At 48.2% G+C, this 13,836-nt stretch overlaps 2 protein-coding genes across 3 annotated transcripts; one reads left to right on the top strand and one right to left on the bottom strand.

The window, feature by feature from the left end:
• Positions 1–463: 463 nt before the first annotated feature.
• LOC311312930 (protein TANC1-like) lies at positions 464–10,054 on the bottom strand (the record flags this gene model as incomplete). The annotated part of the gene is made up of 6 exons (XM_084442938.1): positions 10,030–10,054; positions 5,678–5,769; positions 4,444–4,590; positions 3,242–3,342; positions 1,156–2,235; positions 464–1,112 (listed from the first exon to the last, which is right to left on the bottom strand). Exons 2-6 carry the CDS (start codon positions 5,750–5,752, stop codon positions 464–466), a joined length of 2,052 nt encoding a protein of 683 aa, XP_084299064.1. The 5' UTR covers positions 5,753–5,769; positions 10,030–10,054.
• On the top strand, positions 6,818–13,576 carry LOC311313228 (uncharacterized protein). Of its 2 annotated transcripts, XM_084443323.1 has the most exons (11): positions 6,818–6,884; positions 7,291–7,388; positions 8,820–8,954; positions 9,266–9,420; positions 9,513–9,649; positions 9,812–9,905; positions 10,037–10,160; positions 10,302–10,525; positions 10,718–10,901; positions 11,013–11,137; positions 11,396–13,576. In XM_084443323.1, exons 1-11 carry the CDS (start codon positions 6,847–6,849, stop codon positions 11,732–11,734), a joined length of 1,653 nt encoding a protein of 550 aa, XP_084299449.1. In that variant the 5' UTR covers positions 6,818–6,846; the 3' UTR covers positions 11,735–13,576. The 2 variants fall into 2 exon arrangements, with proteins under 2 accessions (XP_084299449.1, XP_084299450.1); XM_084443324.1 differs by lacking the exon at positions 8,820–8,954.
• The last annotated feature ends 260 nt before the right edge of the window (positions 13,577–13,836 follow it).

Raw genomic sequence — 13,836 nt, 5'->3', positions numbered from 1 at the left:
TCAGTGCAAAGTCTCCAGCTAGGCTGAGTTGGGAAGGGGGGGGCATGTTGTACTGTAACAGAAGCTAACAGCCGCACGTGCTGCTGGGGGGAGAGAATTCTGAACCAATCAACACGCTGCTTGTGGTCCATGGTTGCCGGGGTGCGCGTAAGTGGGTTGGGGGGGGGTGGGGTGACAAACATTGTTTGCATACTTCTTGAAAAAGTTTCGACTTAAAACACTTTTTTCAATTTTAAGATGGGCTGGTTAAAACGGAAAACAATTCCTCTGCTTCTGACACTTCAGCTACAGTCTCTCTGCGTGCGAAGATGGATTCCTTTATTTTTCATTGCGCAGAGTACAACGAAAACTGAGAAGCAATCCTGACGGTGTCCACACATAACAAAACAGCACTTAAAAATAGAATGTATGTGTGTGTGTGTGTGTGTGTCTGTTTGAGTGAAATAAGACTTACACAACATCCCTACACGTTTGACTCTATAAACGATCGCTTTGGTTTCATGGAAGCCGCTACGAGGAGGGCGGGGCTCTCCCTCGCCAGGCCGGCCGGCGGCAACGGCAGCAGCTTGGGTTTGGCGTCCAGGAAGGCGTGCGGCACGCTGATGGCCAGGGCGGGCGGCTTGGACTCCTTGTAGCAGGCGGCCGGGCCGTGGCAGAACCTCTCGGCGTACTCCGCGTGGTGCACGCCGTTCTGCAGGGCCCCGGGGCCCGTGGCGCCGCCCTGGTGGTGGTGGTGGTGGTGGTGGTGGGGCGGGAGTGGGGGTGGCAGCGGCTTGTGCTGCTGCTGCTCCTGGTACGTGGCGCCGGTCTTGGCGTAGGCCCGCTCGGCGCAGCTCGCCGGCTGCAGGCCCATGGCCGCCATGGCGTGACACACCAGGCCCTCGGAGGAGTGGCTCTGCCAGCCGCGGCCCTGGTAGCTCTGGAGCGCCTGCTGCTGCTGCTGTTGTTGTTGTTGTTGTTGCAGAAAGCGAGCCGTCTTGTCCATGATTCCCATGAAGGGTCTGGGTTTGTACTCGGCCGCGTTGGCGGCGGCGGCGGCGTGCTTGGCCTTGTCTGACGGGGTCTTGGTGCGCACGTCGGGCCCCTGCAGCTTCCCGCTGTCTGATTGGCTGCTGCTGGACGCCAGGCTGCTGGTGGAGCTGGACACCCGGATGCCTCCTCCTCCTCCGCCCTGGGACCCCGCCCCCACCCCGGTGGCGGCGGCCATGGCGGCGGGCTCCTTCCTGGGCTCGGGGCCTGCTGCTGGGTGATGGTGGTGGTGGTTGTGGTGGTCGGGGTGACCGTTCCCCTGGGGCGCGGCGGCGAGCCCGTCCAGGGAGGACGCGGAGTGGGCCGACAGCCTCTCCTGGCCCTTGGAGCCGCAGGACGAGGAGGAGTAGGAGGCCTGGGACTGCGAGGAGGAGGAGGAGGAGGAGTGCGGGCCCTCGCCGTCGCAGTGGCGCCCCCCCCCCGTGGCGGCCGCGGACAGACGCTCGCCGTAGGCTGGCTCCTCGGCGGCGGCGGCGGCGCCGGGGGGGGGTAGCGGGCTGATGTCGATGCCCGGGCCGGCCTTCAGCGCGCTGGACATGTGCCTGCTGGGCAGGGGGCTGGACGGAGCGTAACTGCGACCTGGCCCCGCCCCCGGCCCCGCCCCCACGGGCCCCGCCCTGCAGAGAGCTCAGGTGCTGGTTGGTCTTGACGATCTGGGCCTGCTTGGTGGGCTGCAGAACCGGGCCCTGCTGGGCCACGGGCTCCCGATGGGGCGCGTAGCGGTGCGAGGGGGAGGAGGAGGAGGAGGAGGCTGGGGGGGGCGGGGGCGGCCTGGGGCTGCTGTGGCCGTGCTGCTGGGGGGGGGGAGGGGCGACCGGGCTGCCCAGGGGGTCCGGCAGTGTCCTGTTGAGGGCGTAGACGTTCTGGGGCCAGCACGCCGCCTCCGCCTCGTCCGGCCCCGCCTCCGACTCCGCCTCCTTCTGGCCCTCGGGGCACCTCCTCCCCGGCCCCAGGACCAGCTCCGACGTGTCCTCCTCCTCCTCCTCCTCCCCCTCCCCCTCCCGCTCCCGCTCCCGCTCCTGGTCCGAGGAGTCGTGGACGGGCGCCGGCACCGCCGCCGCCGCGGCCCCCTGCGGTTTGGCGCCCTGGCTGCGCTGCATCTGCTTGCACTCCTCCTCCACGCGCGCCAGCAGGCGGCGGATCTCACGGTTGTTGGGGCTCAGCTTGGCCGCTTCGTGGAGGTCGGCCAGGGCTGCCGTGAACTGCCTGGAGAGAGGGAGGGAGAGAGAGGGGGAGAGAGGGGGGGTAGAGAGGGAGGGACAGAGGGGGTAGAGAGGGAGGGAGAGAGGGGGGAGAGAGAGAGGGAGAGGGGGGGGGAGAGAGAGGGGGGGGGGAGAGAGGGGTGGGGGGAGAGACAGGGAGAGAGGGAGAGAGAGGGGGAGAGACAGAGGGAGAGAGAGAGGGGGGGAGAGAGAGGGGGAGAGAGGGAGGGACAGAGGGGGTAGAGAGGGAGGGAGAGAGGGGGGAGAGAGAGAGGGAGAGGGGGGGGAGAGAGAGGGGGAGAGACAGAGGGAGAGAGAGAGGGGGGGAGAGAGAGGGGTGGGGGGAGAGAGAGAGAGAGGGGGAGAGAGGGAGGGAGAGAGAGGGAGAGAGGGGTGGGGGGAGAGAGAGAGAGAGGGGGAGAGAGGGAGGGAGAGAGAGGGAGGGAGGGGGAGAGGGAGAGAGAGAGGGAGGGAGGGGGAGAGAGAGGGAGGGGAGAGAGAGAGGGAGAGAGGGAATGAGAGAGGGGGAGAGAGGGAGGGGAGAGAGGGAGGGAGGGGGAGAGAGAGGGAGGGGAGAGAGAGAGGGAGAGAGGGAATGAGAGAGGGGGAGAGGGGGGGGAGAGAGGGAGGGGAGAGAGGGAGAGAGAGAGGGGTGGGGGGAGAGACAGAGGAAGAGAGGAAGAGAGAGGGGGAGAGAGAGAGGGGTGGGGGGAGAGAGAGAGGGAGAGAGGGGTAGGGGGAGAGACAGAGGGAGAGAGAGAGAGGAAGAGAGAATGAGAGAAAGAGGAAGAGAGAGAGAAGGAAGGAGATAGAGAGGGGGGGAGAGGGGTGGGGGGAGAGACATAGGGAGAGAGAGAGAGAGGAAGAGAGAGAGAAGGAAGGAGAGAGAGGAGTGTTTTTAAAAACAGCAGAAGCACATTCTGAAAAGCCGCACCCGCAGCTCTCTCTGAAAGAGAGGAAGCCAAAGGAAGAGCCTCAGTCAGGGTGGTTTCTGGGAGCTGTAGTCGTACCTGCTGCTCCTCTTGGCCCGCGCTCTGGCGTAGTAGGCCTCGTACGACCGCGGCTTCAGCTCCAGGGCCTTGGTGGCGAACTCCTCGGCCATGCCGAAGTCCTGCGGACAGCGGAGGAGGACCGCGGGGATTAAAGGACGGCAGAAGCGCAGCGTCAGCAGGCGGAGGAGGGGTGATTATGGAAAGTGTGTGAGGTGACCTGAGTTAATGGCTGCTCCTAGTATTACTGAGGCCAACAGAGGCCAGTAACGGTAATTGTCCACAAATGACCCAATCTTATTCACTTCAACTGGACAGCTGAATGTGTGTAATTTGGCTCGTATGTGGGTATTATTTCATTCATTCCATCTGTTCCCCTGCATGTTGCATCAATCATCTTATAGAGCGCCTAAGCAGGAAGAAGGAAGAGAAAACCGCCATGGGACCTTAAATCAGGAAAAATATGAATGGTAGTGAACGGCGTGAGAAAATGTAATTCTGGATCTCGATTGAATTGTGCCATGACCATCACATATGATGTTTGTCAATTCAGAACATACATTTGACTAATCTGGGTTAACTCGCAAGTTACTGTTGCTAATATTAGCTAGCCGGCATTACACTCGTATAACCCTCACCAAAACCTTGTAAAGTCAATCTCACATGCCAGCTCTCACAGAACTCTCCTTTTGCATTCCTGCAGCTCTCAACATGGCCAGACTAATAGTGATTTTCACCTCTTTTAATCATTTTAAACTCGTTCTGGAATAACTGCTTTACAGTATTACGACAAACGGCGACTTTCTTGACTTGCAAAATTATGTTTTCAACTGACAAACATCATATGTGATGCTCATGGCGCAATTCAAACGGGATCAAAGAAATGATTCGTTTATCACGATTGACCCCCGTACATATTTTTTTCCCCGAATCAAGGTCACATGGGACAACTCTTCCTGCTTTCGCTCAGGCGCTCTATTAAGAAAATAAAATTGGATTTGAATTGTGTAATAAGGCTTTTCACGCTCCGAGGGGTTGCCCATAGCAACACTCCCAGTCAATACTTAAATGTATCCTGAGTCTGAAGTCATTACACGTGTGATCCTACTAAATATTTTCTGAATAACACGGACGGTTGGCGTTTGAAGAGCACCGAGGAGGGGCGCGGGGGGGGAGGGGGAGGAGGGGCGCGGGGGGAGGGGGAGGAGGGGCGCGGGGCTTACGTTGGTTTTCCTGCGGCAGCGTGAGAGGTTGAGGTACAGGGACACCCTCAGCTCCTTGAAAGCCTTCAGGTCGTCGCCGAAACCCTCCCTGGGAAACTTCCTCAGGGCGTACTGGTACCTCTGGGCCGCCTCCTTCATCTTCCCTTTCTACAGAGACGGAGGGATGGAGGGAGGAAGGGAGAGAGAGAGAGAGAGAGAGAGAGAGGGAGGGAGGGAGAGAGAGAGAGAGAGACGGTCACCACATATCCCCACAGACAGCCGGCCTGTGGCCCAGAGTGCTCCCTCCCTCCCTCCCTCCCTCCCTCCCTCCCTCCCTCCTCGTCAGTCACGCACGCCACGCGCGAGCCCTTGTTCCATCCGAGAGGATTGCAATCTGTTAAATGTCAGCCATCAATCGTGGCTCGTTGTGTGAGCGGAGCCGAACACACACACGCGTTCATCTTCTCCCCCTTTCATTGAGCTGCTAACAAGATGACAGTCATTTCATTTTCATTTTCACTCAAAACCAGACCACAGATTTAGTTGAGTTTTTTTTTTTGAGTTTCCATCTCATATATTAACAGCATCATTGATTAAAAAAAAGAAATCCATGACATCATCCTGTCTATTTTAATATAACACAGTAGAGCGGCAGTGAAGTACAGTTCAGATCTGGACACAGAAGCCCAGACCTCCAGTAATAGTTTCATATAGAAGGTTAATAACACAATGCAGCAGCAGTATTAGTTTATACTGTAGGAGGTTAATAACACAGTACTACAGCAGCAGTATTAGTTTATAGAAGGTTAATCACCGTACAGTATTAGTTTATAGAAGGTTAATAACACAGTACTACAGCAGCAGTATTAGTTTATAGAAGGTTAATCACCGTACAGTATTAGTTTATAGAAAGATAATAATCGTACAGTATTAGTTTATGGAAGGCTAATAACACAGTACAGCAGCAGAATTAGTTTATAGAAGGTTAATAACAGTACAGTATTAAGTTTATAGAAGGTTAATAACAGTACAGCAACAGTATTAGTTTATAGAAAGTTAATAACCGTACAGTATTAGTTTATAGAAAGTTAATAACCATACAGTATTAGTTTATGGAAGGCTAATAACACAGTATAGCAGCAGAATTAGTTTATAGAAGGTTAATAACACAGTACAGTATTAGTTTATAGAAGGTTAATACCAGTACAGTATTAGTTTATAGAAGGTTAATACCAGTACAGTATTCGTTTCCTACCTTATACAGAAGGTTTCCTTCCTCCATGAGCTTCTGCAGCAGGATGATGAGGATGTCAGGCTTGGAGGTGGCCATCGCCCAGGCTGCATTCCCTGGAGAGACCAGAGAGAGAGACCAAAAGACAGAACGAGAGAGAGAAAGAAAGAAAGAAAGAGAGGGAGGGGGGGGAGAGAGAGAGAGAGAGAGAGAGAGAGAGAGAGAGAGCACAGTTACAGTGTTGTCACTCCCAAGCCCAGGGACTATTTTTCACTAGGAATTTGGTACAAGGTAAAGTTACCTAAAGATTGTACCTGATCGATCATAAGGCGAGGTTCTGTAGCCTTAAGGTATTATTGAAAGCAGTTAAGAGAGAAGAAAAAGGTGAGAGACTGGAGAAGAAAGGAAGTCATGCAGAGACACGCTAAAAACATTCACAAAAGGGTGGGATAACTATTATTATATCTACAGTACAGTCAGTGGTATTTGTGGATTTTGAGATTGGAGGTTTTCATGCCATTAAAGATTTAAACGGTGTGATTTTTTTCTCTCAGCGTGGGTGCTACTGCAGAGCGAGCGAGGTGTGTGAGATAGTTTCAGAGAGCAGGTCTGCCCTCGTTTCTGCGGAGCGAGCGAGGTGTGTGAGGTAGTTTCAGAGAGGAGGTTTGCCCGCGTTACTGCAGAGCGAGCGAGGTGTGTGAGGTACACAGCAAAAACTGGAGTGTTGAAATTCCAGGGTTGAATATTTCAGAGTTGATTTAAACTCCCAGAGTGTTATTTCAACACATTCTGATTTAAATGGTGTTTATTGTTGGAGTTATTTGACAGAGTTGATCACATCAGTGTGATTTAAACTCACAGAGTGTTACTTTAACACTTTCTGATTTAAATGTCTTTTAGTGTGGGAGTTATTTGACAGAGTTGATCACATCAGTGTGATTTCAACTCACAGAGTGTTACTTTAACACTTTCTGATTTAAATGTATTTTAGTGTTGGAGTTATTTGACAGAGTTGATCATATCAGTGTGATTTCAACTCCATGGAGATGTAATTGAGTGGTTATGAGTTGACCTCGACTCCCAGGGTGTTATTCTGATTGGACAGAGTTGATCACGTGGTGTACCCAACTGTTCAACAGCGCGCGCCTTTCTTTCACTTCAGTTCGTGCTTGAGCCATTTTCATCTTCCATGCATGGTGCAACCGCTAACGTCGTGGAAGTGCAATTACCGGTGAGTTAACTTATTAAAACAATTATAATTTGGTGCTTTGTGTAGGTTACAATACAATGAAACATCTATGGGGTGCTATACTTTACAACGTTGTTAATTGGCCCAGGTCATCGACCAGAATTAATTAACTTAGCTGAGCGAGCTAGCTAGCTAACTAGCTAACGTTAGCTAGGTAATGTTAGCAAATGTCTCCAGTCCAATTTAATGGATTTAGCAATTTGCATGGAAAACACAGCTTGTTTCTTTTTCCATATAAAACTGTTCCAGGCTGGAGAAACAGACTGAAAATCCGTTTGTAATCATAGTAACAGTCTAGATTAGCTAGCTACACTCCGACCTTGTGTCTGGGTCTAGATAACTTGGCTAGCATTCATTTTAATTTGTCGAACTTTCTTGCATTTCTGAGGAAAATGCTGGTCCAGGTGAAGTGCGGCCAATGTCAGAAGTATGTGAAGTTGGATGTTGAAGATGGACGGTTTGACTTCAAGCAATTCAATGAAAATGGTAATGTTAGCTAACTTTAAACATTGTTTAGGCTAGCTGTTTCAGGTTTAAATATTTCAGAGTTGATTTCAACTCCCAGAGTGTTATTTCAACACATTCTGATTTAAATGTTGTTTAGCGTTGGAGTTCTTTGACAAGAGTTGATCACATCAGTGTGATTTCAACTCCCAGTGTTATTTTAACACTTTCTGATTTAAATGGCTTTTAGTGTTGGAGTTATTTGACGAGTGTATCATGTGATGACTCCTGGCTCCCTGTTGGGGGTTGGCTTGGTGTGTTCTATGTCCTACTGGTGGTGATTGGAGAGGTTGTGCACCTGTGATTGCAACCAGCTGCACCTGTGGCAGGGGTGCCATAACTGTTAAAAGACCATAACTCCCAGCCCTCGCTCTCTTCCCCCTCCAGAGCATTTTGATTGTTTGTTTGATTTCACACCATATAACACCCACACCCACCATACTGTTTTCACTACATCCATGCACTGCTAAACGCTACTGATTCTCATTAACATGCCATCTTGAGTATTTGTAATTTAGCTTAGTATAGGTTAAATAAATATTCTTAACTTGCCTTGGTTGTGCGACTCCCCACTTTGTTACGGCCCAGCTTGTTACAGGACCGCAACAAATGGGGAGTCGCACAACCAAGGCACGTTTTAAGAATATTTATTTAACCTATACTTAGCTCAATTACAAATACTAAAGATGAGTTGTGTTAATGAGAATCAGTAGTGTTGAGCAGTGCATGGATGTAGTGAAAACGGTATGGTGGGTGTGGGTGTTGTATGGCGTGAAATCAAATAATCAACAACCAAAATGCTCTGGAGGGGGAAGAGAGGGAGGACTGGGAGTTCAGAGGCCTCACTCATAATGGCCGTCCGCTCTTTTCTCCGCAAAGGTGTTGTCCCGAATTCTCACTCCCTGCAGATTTGCACTCCACGATTCCTCCGGAGGTAGCTTGCGGGGCTATGGTGCGTGGTGGCTCCGGGAAATGCCCCTACCGCCTCACACACCTACACCAGGCACCTTAGCCCCGCAAGCTACCTCCAGAAACGTCAGGTGCAGTGGAGGGGAGTGGAAATCTGCGGGGAGTGAGAATTCGGCACAACACGTAGAGAAAAAAGGGAACGGCTGTTGTGAGTGACGCCTCTGGTCTCTTAACAGCTATGGCACGTCCTCCACAGGTGCGCAACCTCTCCAATCACCACCTGTAGGACACAGAACACACCAAGCCAACCTCCAGCAGGGAGCCGGGAGTAGTCAAAATCACATCAGTGTGAGCAGATTGTGAGGGACAATTCTCTTGGTCTGTTTAATAATTATATAATGGTGGATGTATTTAAGGTGAATAGTCATTTGCTGTGAGACAAGAAACAGTGTTGACCTTAAAAGCATCTTCAGTTTAATCTCACTCTAGTCCCATCTTTTCCAGTTATCGAGAGATTTTGCCTGCCACCTGATGCAAACGTTACATACAAGGATGCATCAGGGACAGAAGTTGATGATGAGATATTCAGTGACCTCGTTGGTCAAGGCAATGTGGTATTGACAGTTTTCTCAGATGAAGGTGAGGTTTAAAGGCAGATATAATGATGGATGAATGAAGTGATGTCCGCACACCAGATTTGGGTTCCCAACGTGAATTTATGTGGCTGTCTGACATATTGCCCGAATGTTACCCTTTTGACTCGGCGTCAGTATATTCACTTTGAGAGCTCAGATCTGGTGAGCGACATCACTTTATTACTGAAATTGTCTTCTGTCCAGAACTCTGCCACAGTGTCTGGATGTGCGTGCCTCTATGCTTTTTTTAGGTATATTCAAGCACTCTACAAACTACTGAATCAAATTATTAAGCTAAGATTTTTTCTGTTTTAGAATTTTCTGGTCCAAGCACCCCTGCTTCTGAGATGTCTGAGATGTCTGACTCAAGCTTCAGCTCAAATGCATCAACTGCAATCCTTGAAATCGAAGAGGTCCCTAGCAAGAGACAAAGGATTGAGGATACACCTGGAGCAATGCCTGCTAAACGGGTATAAAGATTTGATTCTAATGGGTTCCTTTACATTTTTTCATTCTTAGCCCATAGAAAAGTTAACCATGTTTTGTTTTTGCTTTTCATTAGATGGTTGAAGCAGTGCTAAGAGGCAAGTCTGGTGGTGAAGAAGTACTACAGGAGTACCAAAGAACAGAAACCTTAAAAGATGGCACAAGACGCCGAATGGTTAACATCCTGGTGGCTCATATGACTGATACTCATGGGTATGTGTGTTTCTTCATGTTCTTGTTTGCACCAAAACCCAATACTAGAAGCTTCAGTGAAATTTGACTCTGTAGCGGTACATACTAGGAATGTGGGAAATGGGGCTAGATGTCCAAAATAGCGAACTAACCCTTTAAATTTGATTTAATATCTCCTCTCAGTTGCCTCCCCACCAAAGCAACCAGAGAACATTATGCTCTTGGTATAGTGACACTGTTCCCTTCCCTCAAGGATCCATATTCAAAGAAAGGATATGTAAGTCATTATTGTTTGCATGACACTACTTGCATGATGTGACATGAAGCTGTGTGCATCACACTGGCGTTTGAATTATCTGACTTCTTATGAGCGAAGTTTAACAATGTATTAATTTATTTACATTTCAGGAACACTTCTATGATGCTGCAAGCCACACAGGATTCCTTTCTTGGCGTCTGAAAACCGTCAGCAGAAGGCAGAATCGTCAATCATCTGCACTGCCAAGCAGCTCTACTGACCTTCCTTCAGGAGGTATAAGAAGAAGAAAATCCATACACAATAGCTCCTTTCTCAATGTAATCTAGTGACATTTCAAGCCACTGCTCTTCGAACAATGTTTTTTTTTAATCCAGCACCTGCCTGTGCTAAACTTTTTACTCTTTCTTTATCCAGGAGGCCCAACTTCCCAGAGGGCTGGGAAGAGCAACTTGGAAGAGCAACTTGATGGAGATGCTTGCAAAGAGGCCATGTCTTTACTCAACCATACCGCTGACAACTCCCTGATTTTCCAGAAGATGAGAGAGACCTTTCAGCACCGCCAGAAGCTTGTTAATGACCCAGGCAAAGGTGTTGATGTCCTCTCCCTTTTCCCAAGATTCCTGGATACAAAAGGGCTGGTACGTTTGAAATGCGATCTTTAGAATACTGCTACATTTGAAAGTAGTTCCTATTATTTATTATAGCGTTTTTCATGATACGGAAAATGCTTAAAATAAAGTGAGGGGGGTACAGAGGGTGAGGGGGAAGGGAGCCAACCTCATCACAAACCGAAACTACTACACAGCAATTTAATGTCATCTTTCTTAAAGGTGGAGCAAGACTTCACTCTCCTGTTTGGAGATGAGACCGCCTCCCAGCTGTTTCAGAAATGGGATGTGCTCTTCAAGCCATGCATCATCAAAGAGGCGTCACAGCTCACTTCCACACCAGAGTTGCAGCGCTTGGTGCAGTCAGCAGAAAGTCCCCCAGGAAGTGACCTTGATGATGCAACAAGTAAGTTGTATTTATTTAGCTTGTTGTTAACCATCGAACAGAACCAAAAACATCACCTGCCCCCAGATTTAATACCTCTGTTCTATCTATTCTTGTGACTCTTGTCCTCAGCTTACGACCCAGAAATGGCCTCCCTGTTGTTGCTGTTGCATCTCCTTCCACCACCACCAGGGGGACCGAAGTCTCCAAAAGTCTCTGCCTCTGATGCATTTGAGAGACTTTTATTCTTTCACAAGGTAATATTTATTATTTGGGATGACTGTTTAAATAATCACTTCTAATCTTTGCAAATCCAGAATGACGAGTGGATTGGTTAAACTCACTCCGCTTTGCCAAGGGAGCCAGCTCTCTTGGCACAGTTGGTAGAGTAGCTTGACCATTGACATGTCCGTGTCTGCATGCGTGTCTGACTCTGCCCCTGGGCAAGGCCTTTACAAGGGTTACAGCTGCACATTATTCTTGTCTAATGTTCATTTTCCTTATGTCAACCCTAGTCATGCTGCAGTTTGGACGAGCACCTCCAGAACCAGCCTGGTCGGCAGCCGTACCTCCTTGCGGTTGGGCGTCAGAAGAGCAAGATTGACTGCTTCTACATCGCCATGGATAAGCACCTCATCCCATGCCAGGCAAACCGCTCGCTCGGGGCATTTGATGAACTTTTCAAAGTTCACTTTGTGTTTAACGTGTCTTACGATGCTGCCCTTGTTAGCTTCTACACATTCTTGCAGACAACGGTGTACAACATAGATGTGGGAAAAATGAAGGAGACACCCAGAGTCAGGGAGCTGAGAGCCAGATTCCTTAACCAATATGTGCTTGCATCCTTTGACTAGACAATGCTGATTTGTTTCCTGTGTCAGAATGTGTATCCCAGCAGTCAGCAGTTGATTTCACATTTAAGAGTCCAACATGGTTACTATCCTGGACCAAAGTTCAAATTATTTTGCGCTCAGCAAGGCTGTAGGCATCAGTTTCTAACATATGCAGGTTTTCGGAAGCACCTTAATGGAGTTCATAGCAATGTACAGCAAATGTCTCAAACTTTATCTGTTGCGGGTTCCAGTGAGCCAGCTGGAATGTCATCTCAGGCAGATGTTCTGATGGACGAAATAAATCCCCCAAGTCAGTGTAGCTCTTCCAGTCTTGATTCAGACTCAGGAATTAGTAAGGATCCAACCAAAGACATGTGTGCATCAATCGTGGCCAAATTACAGGGGAGTGGGATTTCCAACAGTTTGGTATCCTCCATTGTAGGGGATTTGGAGGAACTAACAAGCGAGCTTCGCTCACAAGCAAAGCAGACAGTTATATCCATTTTGCCTGCAACTGACCTCAATATACCTGCAATAAATGCATCTTTAGGCAAATTTGAAAACCCATTCACAGATTTGAATACAGAATGGAAACGAAATAAATATTTCAGCCAAAAGTGGTCAGTTGTAGAGCCAGTACAAATAACTCTGGGAGTGAGATATGACAGCAGACATAATAAGAAAACTGGTACTTATGATCAGCTGCCTGTGAAGGACACTTTCATATATGTGCCAATAAAAGAAACACTAGAGTTTATGTGCAAAAATCCAGACATTTGTGTTTTACTCAAGAGAGAGTGTAGATCGGAGCCTGACACTTACACCGACTTCTGTGATGGCAGTTATTTTAAAACCCACCCATTGTTTACAGCTAAAAGAGACACATTACAAATTCAGTTATACTATGATGATTTTGAAACGGCAAATCCCCTTGGCTCGAAACGTGGAATTCACAAAATAGGCGCTCTGTATTTTATTTTAAGAAATTTCCCCCCAAAATTTAATTCGGTTTTGATGAACATTCATTTGGTATCACTTTTTCATGTACAAGATCTCCAGAAGTATGGCTTTGATGTTATATTGGAACCATTGATAAATGACATTAAAAGTCTAGAGAGCCATGGTATACGTCTTCCATTTTCTGATGAGCAAGTATACGGTACAATCGCTCAGATCACAGGAGATAATCTAGGGATGCACAGTATTCTTGGTTTTAATGAGTCATTCAGTGGCCATTATTTTTGTCGCCTTTGTTTACTTGAGAAGAGTGATACTCAAACAGTATACAGTGAGGATGATCCTAAAGTGATCCTTCGTGGAAAAGATGTGTTTGAAATGCATTGCCAGTCTCTCCAGGAAAACCCCCAACTGAAGTCAGTCTATGGTTTGAAAAGATACTCTACACTTAATTCATTGACATATTTCCATGTGAGTAGTAACTATTCATTTGATATAATGCATGATCTTCTTGAGGGCGTGGCTCAGTACGAGATTAAGTTGCTTTTTGGATATCTCACAGAACACTTTCTATCAGAACAGGACTTGCTTTCTAGGATTTATTCTTTTGATTATGGATTTTTGGAACGAAAAAACCGCCCGACAAAGATTATCTTGGAGAGTGCTGGCAATGGCATTGGTTTGAATTCTATTCAGACACTGTGTCTAGTGAAAAACATTCCATTGTTGTTTGGTGACATTATTCCTGCAGGAAACAAACACTGGACTTTGCTACTGTTGTTACTTCAGATAATGAACATTGTTTTCTCACCTTCTCTCACTAGTGGTATGACAACATATTTAAAGCATTTGATTGCAGAGCACCACACACTGTTCAAGTACCTGTATCCACACAGAAGCTTAATACCCAAGCATCACTTTATGATTCATTACCCGTCGTCTATTAGAAAGATTGGCCCGTTGTTACATATGTGGTGCATGAGGTTTGAGGCCAAACATAAGGTATTTAAAGATTACTTCAAAAATTTCAATTTCAAAAACATAACCAAATCTCTGGCGAAAAAGCATCAGATGGCCATTGCCTATCACTGGGAAACGTTCAACCTCAAACAGAAAGAGTATGGGCCAATTAAACCCTTTTCCCTCAGAGGTGAAAATGTTGTCGT

The sequence above is a fragment of the Borostomias antarcticus genome, assembly GCF_949987555.1.
Source record: "Borostomias antarcticus genome assembly, chromosome: 9".
NCBI lineage: Eukaryota > Metazoa > Chordata > Actinopteri > Stomiiformes > Stomiidae > Borostomias > Borostomias antarcticus.
This window is presented reverse-complemented; position numbering and strand designations above follow the sequence as displayed.